This window comes from Pecten maximus, unplaced genomic scaffold (assembly GCF_902652985.1).
Source record: "Pecten maximus unplaced genomic scaffold, xPecMax1.1, whole genome shotgun sequence".
NCBI lineage: Eukaryota > Metazoa > Mollusca > Bivalvia > Pectinida > Pectinidae > Pecten > Pecten maximus.
This window is the reverse complement of record NW_022979478.1, coordinates 8,717-25,529: the sequence shown is the minus strand read 5'-3', so window position 1 is coordinate 25,529 and position 16,813 is coordinate 8,717. Positions and strand designations below refer to the sequence as shown.

At 35.2% G+C, this 16,813-nt stretch overlaps 2 protein-coding genes across 2 annotated transcripts; both read right to left on the bottom strand.

Moving 5' to 3' along the window:
• Window positions 1-1,586: 1,586 nt before the first annotated feature.
• LOC117318703 (multidrug resistance-associated protein 5-like) lies at window positions 1,587-2,350 on the bottom strand (the record flags this gene model as incomplete). Its single annotated transcript, XM_033873662.1, has 2 exons — window positions 2,042-2,350; window positions 1,587-1,773 (listed from the first exon to the last, which is right to left on the bottom strand). Coding segments are annotated over exons 1-2 (426 nt in total), but the record flags the coding sequence as incomplete, so codon positions are not given.
• A 244-nt stretch (window positions 2,351-2,594) lies between these two features.
• On the bottom strand, window positions 2,595-14,325 carry LOC117318702 (multidrug resistance-associated protein 9-like). The gene is made up of 14 exons (XM_033873661.1): window positions 14,226-14,325; window positions 13,736-13,884; window positions 11,798-11,905; window positions 11,138-11,276; window positions 10,769-10,833; window positions 10,450-10,521; window positions 9,627-9,751; window positions 9,263-9,335; window positions 8,600-8,803; window positions 8,292-8,439; window positions 7,677-7,799; window positions 6,557-6,735; window positions 5,225-5,449; window positions 2,595-2,729 (listed from the first exon to the last, which is right to left on the bottom strand). Exons 1-14 carry the CDS (start codon window positions 14,299-14,301, stop codon window positions 2,595-2,597), a joined length of 1,821 nt encoding a protein of 606 aa, XP_033729552.1. The 5' UTR covers window positions 14,302-14,325.
• Between the last annotated feature and the right edge of the window lie 2,488 nt (window positions 14,326-16,813).

The following is a 16,813-nucleotide window of genomic DNA, read 5'->3' as shown; positions in this document are numbered from 1 at the left end:
AAATACTTTGAAAACTGATGTAATACACATTACTTAATTTGCATTTTAAAAGATACACTTGTATTTTGTTTATGGTTCTGTCACTTTTTAATAAATAATACGTCACTACCTGACGTCACAATTGGCATTGGAATTTCAGTCATAGCTTAAGGCTATTCGGAGCCACTGTCGATCTCCATCGCTACGAGATGCCGATATTTCGAAGTGTGGTGATTTTGACAGCTTCATAGATAAACAGGCAGACAGGGGCTCGATACGGATATTCGATCTTTTCTGCGTGAATTGGTTTTCTTGGTGGAATGCTACTTGCATGGCTAGAGCTGTATTTAAAATCTACACAAATATACTTAAATGTGTGTGTGGGGGGGGGGGGGGGGATGTGTTATGAACATGGGGGATGTCATTTTTACGGAATTTTGGTGAATCTAACACCCTAAAATGTTTGAGAATATACTACACTCGCAAGGTCCAAATACACCCACTGACAAAAAACTTAACAAATTCTGGCCACGGGACTAACTTGGACGAAAACATTTCGTTGTTTTTGTTATTTGAGAACATGTTACATAGCATTATGTATGGCTTTCCTTCAGTGTCCTCTCATTGTCCAGTTATTTTATGTTCTGTATGTTTTATGACACATGACATGATAACCTCCTGTGACTGTTGTAGTACAGTATTTAAGCGTGAAATTATCCCTTACCAAATTGTCTTTTCTTTCTTACTTATTGGTATTGGGATTTTAATCAGCTTATCTCTGGGTAAGATAAATGCATGGTCGCAGATGATGCATACGAGAAAAGACTCACACAACACACAACTAAATCATCAAAACATCTCCTGTTTTACTTGAACCAAGAGACCTTGAACATGTTTTCTGAGGTTTGTAGGATTTTTTTTCAAGTAATCAACAGCTGATATACTAGTGGGTTTCTATTCACTAGAATAAAGAGTAATGTCTGAAGATTTGAAAAAAAAGTACATTCCTAATGAAGATCGAATGACGCATGACTACTGGTGAAAAAGGGCAGGATTTCCCCAAGTGAGGGTTTCCCTACCCAATCCATTGTCAATATCAGGATTAATGTCTCTCTAGTACCCGTGTGTTCTTATATGGCAATAAACGTATACGATAATATCATTTTGCAGGTAGTGCAAATATCATTTGAACTTCCAATGAGCGGTGGAGTAGATGGAGTCACATGTAATAAAATATAGTAAAACATTTAGTCGTGCGAGTCCTGAAATGCTACAAATTTGTACGTAAGATTGATTTTTCTTACATAGCTTTCTTACAGACAAAGCGACTTACAAACTTTTACGCATATCTTTCTCCAGACCTTTACTTTATAGTGTAAATTTATATACATTTGTTTATGCATATATTGTGTAGGGTAAAGATTATATCTATTCTAAATAGTGTGTCTGTATGTTATATGGCGTGGTGGCTGAAGAGCTAAACTGTGGGTTAGGACACCCGATAATTGAGTCCCATCCTAAGCAGCTATTTGTTTTTGTGTACTGACATACATAAGTGATTCAGTGAAATTGAAAAGACTATGTGGTGAATGTTTTGGATAATCTACCTTGACGGACATCGTGAGAGACAGGGCTGCCAAGGCAGTGGGCACGGTGCCCTTAGTGAACAGCACAGTGATAGTCGTAACAACTGCTACAGCAACACCCCCAACGTCCATTCTCGTGCTCATCCACCTCATACTGGCTTCAAACAACAACAGACTCATGGAAGTCGGGTCCGAGTAACGACCACATCTATAATGAATATACAAATACAGGTGATATGAGTTTATTTTCTCTTTTTTGTTATTTTGCAGTTAGTTTGCGTAAACGATTTCTGCTGAAAATCTTTGTAAATATTTTCATAATCCATTCCCCATCTGAGTAATGTATTCTAGTGTTATACAGAGAAGAGATTGATTTATTTATCTTATTTCGATATTGTTGAAAACTAGTCTGAGTTACTGAATAGTAAAAATGTTAATTCACAAGTAAAGCTATGCGTTCCTATTCCATTGCTTACCTATCAATGAAGTTTTTTTCTTGTGAGTAAGCAACAATGGTACTAAGTCCATTGCATGATATGGTCACATGGTTTATAAGTGGTGACCTCAACACATTTTCAAGTCGTTTGAAATTACGAATGGACACGGATGATATGACTTTGATAATGTAGAAGTAAAACACAATTGGAACAAATGCGATGAGAAACCATGGGAAGTTGTAGGTCGTAGTGACGAGGGCCAGAAGTATCACCATCATCGATTGAAGTAGGCTATCCAACAGATTCGGAATGAATATATCAGCTGTAACAGTAACGTGAGTCTCATAATTTAACGTATGTGTATGAAGTCCCGCATTATGACATTTATACATTTTAGAGGAAATCTGAAAGTTTTCTAAACGTGGATTTACAAAAAACAAACAAATAAAAAAAACACATACCAACATTCAAAAGGTTATTTCAGGTTTAATCATGAACAAATTCTTTCTTAATGGCCCATGCTAAAATAGACAGTATGATTAGGAGCACAATTTACACTACGACCATAATGGCTTCTATTTTTATAGATTTACTAGCCTTCATCTACGTCCCGCAAGAATCGGTTTAGGAGTCTACCAGACGGATTTGCGTCAAAGTACTGCATTGGAGCATGCATGATTCTTCTTACGGCCTTGTTATGTAGATTGACAGATGCCCTAACCATCACCTGCATAACGAGTCCATAAATCATTGTCTTTAATTTGACAAGGGAAAAAAGTTCAAATCATGAGACATTTCGAGCAGCCCTAGCACAGCATTGATTTATCTTATTAATCTGTGACTGTTTTCTAATTACGGTACGTAACTTCCATACTTGTTCTTTACGAGGGTGGTATAGAGACGAAAGATAACTGCTCTTCACTGAACAGAAGTCGCTCCACACGAGCAAAAAAATACATTGCTAATTGCATTTTATCAAAAAATTGTTTTTAGAATTTTTTATTTATTTATTTATTTATTTGCATTATTAGTATTTTTATTATATAGATATACAATAAAAACGTTGTTTGATCCTTACGGACGGAATAATAATTTTAAAACAAAAAACTTAACAACGTTCTCTTAGCGCTTTCTCTCCATCTTGGGAGTTCCCAAGATGGAGAGAAAGCGCTAAGAGAACGTTGTTGATTGATTTTTTTAAAATATATATATTGCAATCTTAATTGAAATGTATTTTATCATCTCATTACTACGGTTCTTTACAATGTTGCCTTGAAGACTGGTGCTAAAGTACCTGATGATGTTTGGACGGGGTTGGTGTTAGTCAGTAACGATTGCGAGAAGTGTTATAGTACCATTTTATAAAGCATTCGTCACTTACATTGTAAATACGTTATCTGTTTTTCATAGATTCTCTTATAACGTCACAAAATCTGTGAAAATATCAATAGAATCAAAATAATATCGGTGACGTCACGAAAGTGGTCGATTGTTGATAGCCTATCACAGCAATTACTGTATCATCTATGCTTTGCCATAGGGAAACAGGGCAAAAGCTTAACAGTTATTTTTTGTTATTTAATTTTAATGTGAATAAACCATTAGTTTTTTTCGATTTTAAAGGAATACATACTGGGTACCTATAAAGTGCGAAACGAAAGCAAAACGAAACGAAATCAAACGAAAAGAAAAATGAAAGCAGTGAAAAAAAATAAATGAAAAAAAAAGACTTTACAAGCCCTGAAGTGTCCCATTTTCATCGATGTAAAAACAACACACAGGAATGAATTTATCGCAATAGGAAAAAAGAAGTATGGCGAAAGCTAGTCCTCATGTATGAGGACATTCTTGTATCTGTATCTCTTTGAAAATAAACAAGAAGAGAGTCGCCTGTCTAATTGACGATGTGATTAATTTTTTAAAGCGGCCCCATATTCAAATGGGTCATAACCTAGCACTGTTTAGTAGCAGTTACGTCTACCCTAACGAAATGAAGGGAGAAGACCCCACCCTGTGAATTTGGTTTATCGATAATATTCGAAATATTGAATATTTGCCTACCGTATCCTCTGGGACGCGTTATCACACATACTCTTCATCGCAAAACCACAGAGAGATCTTCATCGTACAAGTTGGACATTCTCACACGGGACACGGTTGATTTAAGTACTGGTGCTTTATCTTTGTATCCGTACTTGTAAGACTTCTTTCGATGTCTGATTCAGAATATATGCTTAGTCCATTATTTATAGGCATACAAATCGCGTAGTGTAATGTGTGTACACAATTTTGTATACTAAACATTTGATTCTACCAAAAATAATCACAAATACTGGTAAAATATCTTTTTACCAATAACTTTAAAGTCATAAGCTATATACATTATTTTGTTTACCCACTTGCGTATTAAAACTCACTGCTAACCAACTAGATTTACCTTCGAAATGAAGGGACGTTACTCTTACAAGTTAACGTAGTTCAACTTGCTATAAGCGTTATTTCAAGCATGACGGTTCAGCTACAGTACGTTATTTAATGCATGTCTGAACTTGGATTTAGATGAAAAGAACAAGTTGGTATTACGAAAATCTACGAGCAAAGCTGAAATAAAATAAAATATATTCGTTTTTCAAACATAGGAAATCCACTTAACTAATCCAGTACTTAAATATTGTATATTCATAATTATTCGCAGTTCCATTCTGTCTACACTCCCGACACCAGCATTTATACGAATCGCGCCATTCAAGTACAGAATTTTTCCTGGAACTCTAACCTTGCACGATCAGATACACACCTTGCTTTTCTGCCATAAAAGGAGTTGCCTACAATCACCTCTGGCACGTGCTTTTAGATCGGACGTGCACCAATACACTACGCGATTTGCACGCCTATAAATTGTGGACAAAGCTAATTATCTAAATAGAGTCATTTTATATTTAAAGAACTGAGTTGAATATTGCGATCAATTCATTCTTTCATGTGTGTTGTTTTTACACCGATGAGAATGGGACACTTCGGCCTTTGTAATATATATATCTAAATTTTTTCAATGTTTTCATTTTTCGTTCCGTTTGATTTCGTTCGATTCATTTCGTTTGATTTCGTTTCGTTGCGTTTGATTTAATTTTGTTTCGTTTCGTTTTGCTTTCGTTTCGGACTTTACAGATACCCATACATAATTTAGTAACTGACTTTCGACAAGAAGTAAGGATTACTTACCTTTCCGACGGCTAGTGCTTTTAAGACAGCTAATCCAGCTATTACTAAAGATGTATAAATATAGATATTCAAATACCAGTCCTTTCTCTCCTGTAAGTCTTCCATTTGCATGGAAAATGTTGTATTTGTTGTTTGCTCGGGGGATAATGTGACATTCTCTACAACTGACAAATTTGTCGCATTTGAACTGAGTTCGGAAGGAAGTGCTACTACTGCTGGTGAAGTCTGAAAAGAATTATCATCTATAAATAAGACAAAACTGCAAAATTATAGTGCTTCATATTAAAGATGGTGATGCCGAAGCTTTCCGTGTTGGTTATGTCATAAAGTATATATCGTATTGATATAAAACATAATGTCATCGGGACGAACAGTAGTAACATGTTTCAATTGTAACGAAATACGTTACATATGTCTCCCAAGCTACCACCACAGGCATTAATAATTTTAAATCAAATGATGAGGATTGCGATTATTTTTCTCAAGACAACAAAGGGAAGTCGCATGACTGTTCGTAATTTGAACTAAATCTCACCATATGTGATGGTAGTCCAATAAAAAAACATCTTTTCTACATTGCTTTTCATCCACACACACCGAAACAAAGTTGAATTACACATTTATCAATTTTGATGGAAGAAATAAATGCGCGATACTGATATGTCCCTAAATGATGCTCACCTACTTTGTTCGGGGAGCATAAATATATAGGTTTACACTTTTGTTGTATTGTCTCTAGATACATTGTAAAACTAACCAAACCCAATGTACGTAATTGTTGATGTTTACTTGTGATTAGTCTGGCGCAAGAATACCAGAGACAAAAGCATACAGAACTTCTTGTCACACCAGCGCTTGAAAAATTGATCATAAGATACACCATTTTGAAATTTAAAAGCACGCCAATAATTAAGAATCTATATTGACATCATGAATACAACCGATTCCTTGGGAATTTTCCTCGGTAGAACCGGAATAATACTAGAAATATTCAAGGTTTTAAGGAATTAAATTCGGGAGGGTGCACGAATATTGAAAGGGCACTATAAAAATCCGACGACCTGGACATATGACCTCCAGAGACTTCCGGTATGGATTGCCTGTAGCATTAATCTCACCGCTGTTCAAACAATTTGTATAAGGATATTAATTTCTGTTATGTGATATGGATTGTCATGGTTACCAAGCATAATATAAGGAAAGCACACCAAGTAAAGTATTAAGTTTCCCCATTGTAAATACACTTCGATCCTGGTACAGAAAATAAAAACAAAACAATCATTTACATCTAATAGAATCGAAATCTGAAATGATAACTGAAGCTGAACCTACTGTCTGTTCGATCCAAATTCCTAACCACCATTCACTGAATGCAACAGAAGATGCGAAACACATATACAGCAAGATCACCAAAGCTGTCACTATTTTGCCACCACCTGCGTTGACGTAGCTCATGTATGTCTCCCTAGTAATGTCGCCAGCTGCTGAAGTTTCTCTGTTCGTTAAAATACCTGAAATGGAAAACACTTACATTTATTATACGTGTAACCTTTGTATATATTATATATTCAGGTCATGGGGTCACCGGTAGGTGTAGTAATACATATATCGTGAGCATGTGAGCGTGCGATTGGCTAAACCACCCCATTCTTCTTTTCCCGCCACCTGCCAAACATTTACCTGTACAGGTATCACTCTTGCGCTACCTGCCCAGGTGAATGGACATGAGATCATTAACACTCGCAGGATCCCTGGTCTCTGACCGGAGAATAAAAGAATCTTAACAAACCGAATACTTGTATTGGTTACATCACTACAGAAATGGAACATTAAGTGATAATGATAATCTTGATTATCTTGATCTTAATTTTGATAATCGCGGTACGTTCTTCTCATAATAACGTAGGTAAATGTCAAGATGAGAGAAACTCCTGACGACGACTGTGTGTGTTAACACAAACACGTGTACACATGATGCAAAATTACATGACACTTAAGATGTGATTTGTTGCAGCTTGAACTGACCAAATAGCTGCATGTGCGCACATCGTAAGTCTGACATTAGATGAAAAAGAAACCGTGGTCGTATCATGTAATTAGAGGACCAAACTATATTGGACAATTTCGCTGTTTATAAAACTACCAGTCTGTCATATGTCTATTCGATTTCCGACATTAACGTGAAGAAAAAAAAAAATTAAATAAAAAGTTCTATATAGCGGTTCCCCAACAATGGTTGTTTACACTCGTGTTACTTCACCTTTCATCACCTTAAATATGGTTTCACCAACAAGAAAACACCTCACTAATATCTCTGTAGTACAGTATGGACACCATCAACAAAGGACAAGGTTGTGAAAGCAACTTTTCAGGGCCTAAAAAATATGATCGATTAAAAGTTAACTTTAAAATCAATTGTAGATAACAGCCAATACTGAATGTATTTACAAACCTTTTTCGTAGTTTTGATCCAGCGAAGGTGCAGCCATTGAATTGTTCATGTCATTCTGCTGCTGATTTGTTTTCATATCAATTGATTCCTTGTCAGTGCCATCTTCCTCTATGCTGTGATCGTCTGCAATATAATGGACATAATTTATTCTACAACATCAGTAGATATTTGTCTGTTTATGTATTTATTATTTCTGTATTTAGAAAATAGTAAAATGAAAAAATGCTATCCACCCAGTAAACGGTTACCTAGTACACAAGCGTTTTATTAAATTCATAATAGACATCAGACAACTCGCGTGGCATCTGCCTTACCTAGGCTTAGTATGCTGATCACCAACGATAATTTATTCAAATATCAACTGATTTTGATTCTATCCAAACATGACTGCATCTGCATAGTGGAATATTGAGTCGATGATAACGGTAAATAACCACTAACATTTAAATATGTCCATTCCCGATATCAAACCAGACAAAGTATTTACGGTGATGTAAATGTCAAGAAAACGCATACAGTAAACAATACTCAAGAAGAGGGAAACAATAATATACGCCCTATACGTATAGGTACTTATTAAGGAAATGGGATTTAAAAAGTCCGTGGCATCGTTACCTGTTGTATCGGTAAAGTACATTTTGGAATTATACTGTTCCATCACTTTAGTATATTGTCCATGCAGTGCCAACAGCGAATCATGTGTTCCGTGCTCGGTTATTTCACCATCATCCATAACGTAAATTTCGTCACAATGTTTTAAATACTGTAAAGAAATAATCATAAAAGTTTAATAGTGAGTCTGTCATGTCCCCTTTGGAATGAATCGAGGACACTTTGTTGAGTATTCACTTTTTAACGAGGAGAAAGTGTTTCCACCGTATATTCAACAGTAAAATTTACTTATTGAATTATTGATTATTTACCTGGAGTTGATGAGTTACTAAGACAACGGTTTTATTCTTCAAAACTTTATCAATACACATGTGGAACAAATGCTGACCGACGTGAACGTCAACGGCGGACAATGGGTCGTCAAGGAGATATATGTCGCTTTTACTGTAGACAGCACGCGCCAGACTCACGCGCTGTTTCTGGCCACCACTTAGGTTTATTCCTTTATCGCCGATCTAATTATAAAATAGTGTGTAAAATGATGAACATCAGTGGTGTTGATTATGCCGAAATTTTACCTTCTCTTTTTATACATCATTGCTCCATAAAACATTTCTTAATTTAGCACACTTGATGCCACGGATACTATGTCCGCTTTATTCACCGCTACTTCTTACTCATGGTGGTCTTCCTACTTAAGTACATTTGTAAAAACGACTTTCAAAATGAACTTAACAAAGCGTAATCTTTAAAAAAAAAAAACAATACATACATAATAATTAAGTCATATTTTAAACTTAAAATAACAGAAGGAAAAATAGATTTGCATGGATCAACATCTAAGGTTGTGTATAGATACAGCTCGAATATCGAAAAATTAATACCCATAATTAAATGTGTACTGATTAATATCGTATTCACTCATGAAATTATTTAATTGCATCTACAAAATATGATCACAAATATGTGCTAACCTCAGTAAGGTCTCCATTGGCCAGTATGCGGATATCCTTGTACAAACTACAGGCGTTGACAACCTTAGTGTACCTGTATCATGGATTTAATAAATTAATTATCAATTCATATTTACTCACCATCTGTTGCAATATTTTGATATACTGGTACGCGTGAATTCGGCTCATTTCAAATGGTTTTATTTATATTGACCTGCAGATAATTTATAGAAATTGAACAATTAGAATGCATTTGACAACTATGCATGTTTTAAAAATACTTAAAATGTTTATCATAAGAAGATTTATTTCTCCATGAAATAATTGTGTTCGTATATATCATAAAATATATCAATATAATGCTGCAATGTGTCCCCTGGCATACCAATCCTTTTGATAAGGCTTTCCGAAGAGAACGTTTTCTCTGAGTGTTCCATTGAATATCCATGCCTGTTGTGCGGCATACGCCACCTGACCATCAACCGCAATTTGTCCTGTAATTAGCGGCATCTGGTAGTAAAACCAAATATTCTTATAAATGTATTATCAAATGTCGAAGATGTTTAAATTTTCGTTGCTAACATTTACAAACATCCTTCATATTTTTTTTCGCATTTCTTCATTTTCATTTTTTTTTTCAGATATATTTTGTTTTAATTTTTTTTATTCGAATTGGTATATTCGGTAGACCCACAGTTAAGAACGTGCCTTCGGCCGATCTGAATTTCAATGATTTTAATACCTTCCACTAAAGACGGTGTAACAACAGAACTCGCAGCAATAATGTGAATAGAAAATACAGTTAAAAAAAAAGTATTTCTTTTATTTGTTGTATTCAATGTATTGAAAGTCCTGATATATATATTTTACACAATGTAATATAATTCATATATGTTTAACTCTTACTTATATAATTTGTTCTTCTTCTATATACATCTAACGTATTATATAATAGGAGATAACATGACTGCACAAATGACACAATATAAAAGCATCGTTTTTAGACTAATCATGAGTTAGATACAGTAAAGTAAAAACGACTTAAAATAAACTGCATTATGCTGCTGTTTAGTTCTTCTTGGACTCCTCTCAGTAATGCATAGAGACATCATACAGCTGCTTGGTCTTTCTAGGACTCGTTAGTGATACTATGCGCCTAAAGTGGCCATTGGAGGCGACCAAAAACATGACGAGCGACAATAACTCACCCTTCCGATCAATGCCTGCAGCAAGGATGACTTCCCGCAACCGACTGCTCCACATATACCGATATGTTTACCCTATACAAACGGCAATGTTTAGACGGTATAAAAACTACTTAACGACATGTCATCAAAAGACAATTCAAAGAAAAATCTTCTTTAACAGTAAACACATGTCAGGAAAATGGCCTACCAAAACTGTTTTCGCTGTAATATTGTCATATGTATTGTAGTAGCTGAAACATTATGAAGAGTATTAAAACTTAAACTTAAGAGCTTCGGTGTTAATCTTTAAAAATCCAATTTTTTGTTTCACTTATCTTACCCTTCTGACTGTGAGGTCTATACTCTGTAGTACTAGCGATGTTGTTGACGGATGACGGCGCAATTCTAAACGAAATAACAATATACATAACCAAATGGCTACAACATTACAGCATTACTACAAGACAAAAAGAAACACTAAACGTATTTAATAGTGATATCATAATTTTATATGTATATAAATTTAGAAAACAATTAGCTAATGTAGTTTTGCTATCATTATTATACTGGAGAGAGTGTTAAGATGTCCTTATATCGATATACATAAGTAGCATTTCAATATGTACTTTGAATTCCTAAATTCCGTATGCTGTTTCACGCCAAGGTACATTTTTACGCTGAAATCACTTATACAATTAAATATCATAACCTTTTAGCTTAAGTTTATCGGATGGCTCTTTGCTGCCCTCGCCATCCCACATAAACACTGTGCTTTTTAGCTCAATTGCATTCCCTTTGTCTTTGACATCGTGATGCGGCGGCGTGAATTCATCTTCTAGCATAAAACGCTGTGTGTATCAAATATATAGCATTGTTAGCATTGTACATAGGCACGATATATCAGGATTCTAATATGTATTTCATTTCCTCGTAGCTGAAAGATATATATATATATATAAAATTAAATAAGGAAGTATTCATACCACATGTTCATGGGATAATCGAGAATAATATGATATATATATAACAGCATATATGAATATGTCAGATATCTTTGATTAGCTTTGTTGTATTTTAAGGCTGTTAATATAAAAGTGGGCGTGTCTTCCTTATAAATGGTGTGATATACTTCCATAAAATTAAAGGGGTTATATTATCATAGCGCGTTTGATATTTCATGACATTGCAATCGATTTTGAATCATGATTGCTAGCATCGACAGCAGATTTTAATTGCATAACAGTGTTATTATTGTCAATCATTCCAGACAGTTTATGCAACCCTGACAAAACCTCAGTTACCAGGCATGTCACTAAAACGAGAACGATTCCAATATTAAAGACTTGTATGCATGATTTGGTAAATATACCTTTATTCTTTCAAAACTGATTCTGGTTTCTCCAAATATCCGACAGGCGGTCGGAATAAAGGATATTATTATCTGCAAGAAGTTGAGGGTGGAAACAATCGAAAAGCTCTGGAAATATATAAAGTAATAAAGACTGAGACAGGTTTCTGTGGCCACAAAATGAACAGCATTACACATTTGAAAGCTTAATCAACAATGATCCAAAATTAACGACTGATAACAAACATAGAATATGTTTCATAACTCCATATTGACATAACACATACACTTCATTTAGCGCATAAATCTTAGAAAGAGATTGTAAATTAGACACAGATACATACACAGAGGCGAGTGTACATTAAAATAAATTCGATGGCAAATAAAAGTTGAAATATTAGCTGTTCCACTTAGGCAACCTAAGCGGGAAGTAAGGCATAATCATGGCAGATACAATTGTGTATAAATGAATTCTGGATTACAGGGGCACTGACTGAAATTTGTTATCATTCGACATCACATGAAAACGTTCTACTAGACGATTCGTTAACCACAATATTGCACGCATATCCAATATTGACACAATATTAAAATATGATAATTTGCTCGAAAGGATTTTCAGCCATCTCCCCATACAAAAGTTTATAGATTAGGCATTACTTTGTTGTCAACAGTCGACAATGTGTTTTGATGTTTTGATACCAGATTCGTTTATATCATAAAAAACATTCCTATTCTTCATACAAAATATAACACAAAAAAAACTATGTGAGCACTGGTAATAATGATTTGTGCACTGGTAGCGCGCATGGCGAGGAGGTACCTGTATCAAAATGATTTGGGCACTGGTATCGCGCATGACAGACGGTATATAGCTGTTTCTTAATGATTTGTGTACTGGTAGCGCGCACGACAGAGGAGGTAACTGTTCCATATTGATTTGTGCACTGGTAGCGCACATGGTAAATGTGGAAACTGTTTCATAATGATGTAATGGCTGGTAGCGCACATGGCAAATGAAAGTAACTGTCCCATATTGATTCGAGCACTGGTAGCGCACATGGCAAAGGAAGGAATGGTTCCATATTGATTTGAACGCTATAAGCGCGCATGGTGGAGGAGATAACTGTTTCATAGTGATATGAGCACTGGTAGCGCCCATGGCGGAGGAAGGAATGGTTCCATATTGACTTGAACGCTCTTAGCGCGCATGGTGGAGGAAATAACTGTTTTATAGTGACGTGAGCACTGCTACTGCACAAAGTAGAGAAGGTAATTATTTTATATTTATTTGAGCACTATAAGCGCCCATGGCAGAGGAGGTAACTTTTGGAAAATGATGTTAGGGCTGGTAGCGCACATGGCAGAGAAAGTAGCTATTCAATATTGATTTTAGCACTGGTAAGACGCATGACAAAGGATATAACTGTTTCATAATGATTTGAGCACTGGTTGCGCAAATAACAGGTAAGGTACATTGTAACTGTTTCATAGTGATGTGAGCATGGGTAGAGCACCTGGTAGAGAAGGTATATATTTTATATCAATATGAGCACTGGTAGCGCACATGGCAGAGAAAGTAAGTGTTGTGTAGTGATTAAAGGCTGGTAGCGCTCATGGCAGAAAAAGTAACTGTCTCATTGACTTGAGCACTGGTAGCGCGCATGGCGACGGAAGTAACTGTTTCATAATGATGTGAGCACTTGAGCGCACATGACCCACATGGCAGAGGAGGTGACCGTTCCATATTGATGTGGTACTTCAATGGTAGTTTAAGTGGTAGAGGAAGTAACTGTTTGAGGGACGAAAATATTCAGAATAATTTCAAAGTCGTTTCACGGTTTTAAATCTGTGTTCCACACTTAACAATCCGACTTCAGTAATGATTTAATGGTACAAAGAATGAAAACAACGAAAGAGAGCTACTCAAAAGCTACTTCGCAAGCTTGATACACTTACCGTCGACGCGGTCAGTTGATTACCGGCGTTTACATATGATGATATTGTCGCTACTGTAGCTAGGGAAGGGGTCACTGGGATGATGGAATTACAAATCAAATTTGATATTGTCGATAGTAACAGTGGTCTCGTTTCTTTTTCTCTTGTACCTGTTAAATAAGTGAAGGTTGTTATCATTTATTTCATTATATCTTAGAAAAGGCTTTTATACTGTCAAAATTACATAAATAAAGTTAATAATATAATATACTTATAGAAATATCAAACTGAATATTGATCAAGGAATTGTAATCGTTTCATCAATTTATTCAACGAGTTTAATTATATGCGATAGGTTTTTGTTATTGCGAGAGAAAAAAATATTGGTCTACGAAAACAATTTCCTTCGGCTTTCGTAGATATGAGATTTTCTTCGTATTTTCTTAAATAATGTTGCTATATATCAAGAGATTTAGTAAGATGTGTATGAACATATGTAGTAAATGTTTACCTAATACAGATTGTTTGAATGATTCCTCCCACGCATACATTTTTATTAACTTCATGCTGCCAAGAACTTCACTCATCTTTCGTATCTGTTGATTAAATAAAAGACAGAAATTGTTTTGTCATTTTGGTACAGTGAGTAATGGATATATCAGCATTCAGATGTAAATGCTACTATTAAAGACAAATGTTCATAAGCTTACGACATATGAATATATATAATTTTCTATTCGAAGTGGAAAATTCAGTTTGACCTCTGAACCTATCCTTGACATACATTATCCACCCGAGAAGGTATTTCGGAAAAGCGACAGAACTGTGAACCAGAAAAACAACATCACATCCGTACAGTACTCCTATAACATAAGAGGCCGCTGGTCGGCTCTTTTTCTATCGGATATTATTTTGCCGACTGCGACCTCTTATTTCTGAAGCAAGAAATCCAGGCGCAACAAAATATGCTTGAAAAAACACTTAAGTGGTTGACAGGTCATTACAACGATGTCTACGCATCATGTATGCAAACATATCCCATATGTTTGTCACAGACACAAATATATAGTATAATCCGGTATAGAACACACAAAATACACCCCTATGTCGTTGTAGCACTTTTCTAGTCGTTTTTAAAAATGGCTGCCTAAAGGTTGATACAAAATAGTCTTAGTTATTTCAAACGGAACGAAATGATACGGACTTTGTTGTATTCCGCTTGTAGGACATAGGTTGCAATCCATTTTTGTATTAACTGGCAAATCACGTGGTATTTCTACTATCACTACCGGCAGTATTGTCTGCTTGAGCTCCGCTTCGCATCGGAAAAAGAAAACTTCATAATTTGTGTGTTTGCTACGAAATTATTCTCATTTAATCATGGGATTACGGAAAGAAATATATATTGGACCCTTTTAATCATTTAAATGTAAGTTGACACGCTATATTTTTTCAATGTACGATCTTTGATAATTTCATCGCCAGCATCGGCAAAATCAGCTATGGGCAGTTAGAGGTTACACGGCGCCTGTCAAAAGTATCTCGCCGTGTAAAACCTCTAACATTGTTGGAGTAATCCGTACAGGTCATTCGTTAAGTAGTGGAAGTCTCAACCAGCAACATAGTATCACAAGCTTGAAAGTACTTCGGAAAAAGACTTAAGTCTGAACCATCAACAATATCAAACCCGTGTAGATATATCGGAAAGGCGTAGGATGTCTGTTTCAGTGAAAAAAATACACATCCGTGTAGGTATTTTGGAAAAGCAACGAAAATCTGAACCAGCATAATAATATAACACCCGTGTAGGTATTTCGGAAATGCAATGTGTCTTATCAGCAAACCAGTATCATACCCCTTTCGGAATTGTGATGAGAGCCTCAACCAACACATTAATATCAATTTCCATAAATGCATTTCATATTAAGATGTAATGTACTCTATAATTAAATATAATGTGTATCCAATGATGGTTAAACATACACTGTTATACAGCATCATTCTAAATAATAAATTGTAAATCGCACTGATACAGACAAATTCATATAATGCTATATGACCTCAAACACAACTATGTTTGTACCAACCCGCCGGTCCGTCCATACCAAGGTCTTTCGTCTGAGTAAAGAAATAAGTTCAACCAAGACAACCTAGAAGAAAATGACCGATTTTATATAATGATTATGAAATAATTTCATAAAAGTGCTCACTTGAAGTTTGAAATAAACATTTTACCTGTTCCGTTATGCAATAAGATTACAATAAGTTTTTAGTGATATGCATACTGATATAGCAACTTTTGACTTGGATCCGCGTCTGTTGTAGATACATGCGATATTTCATATCATGTTAAGGAGAGATAACTATTATTGCAAATTAACTATTATAACAAAATACTTTAAGTAAATCTATCCATCATTTCATCCATGTTTGTCAGTGTGACATCTATAAACGAGACTTCTATGTAGGTCGAGTCGATCGCTATATAAGGACATCAACATAGATTTACGTCACCGACCTGTTATCCATAATGCATTGCGAGGTTCAGCGAATCGTCTAAATGAGATGTGATCACATGATCTGTTTTACTACACAGTTACTACGCATCAGTCACCTGTTTCATTCATTAGATAATGATTTGTCAATAATGTTACAAAAACTGAAGTGGGTAAAAGAATATGGCTTATCAACCAGTAAAAATTGTCGAAATGTTAACTATACATATACATTCAATATTCTACCTTTGGAATTTGTAACTTAGATATTAACAAAGACACAAAAATTGGTATCCAAATTCAGTCAACTTATTCAGGAAAAATCGGGAATTGTTTGTTTATTCACCTGTTCCCGAACACTGGTCAAAGATTGCAGTAATATTGTTTTGCTAGCAGTTTTAATTTTCTCAACTTTCATTCTTGTCACCCATTCATCTTTTACACTTACATGCATCACTCTCACATTCTCGTCAATCATCGCAATCTATTCCTGTATCAGTCTCAGTTACGGGGAATTGCCTTACTTTGATTTAAGTTCAAAAGACCAATTGCTTAACGCTTTTAAAAGTTGTGAGTTGTTGACACATTTCAATTTTACTATCAA

What these genes read in the sequence shown, in the direction of transcription:
- LOC117318702 (XM_033873661.1), bottom strand. Translation starts at nt 14,301, where the DNA reads ATGAGTGAAGTTCTTGGCAGCATGAAGTTAATAAAAATGTATGCGTGG. An exon ending in ATTCAAACAATCTGTATTAG is followed by an intron (nt 13,885 to 14,225) that starts GTAAACATTTAC and finishes CTTATTTAACAG; the next exon opens with GTACAAGAGAAAAAGAAACG. An exon ending in AAGCACTAGCCGTCGGAAAG is followed by an intron (nt 2,730 to 5,224) that starts GTAAGTAATCCT and finishes CTCGTTATGCAG; the next exon opens with GTGATGGTTAGGGCATCTGT.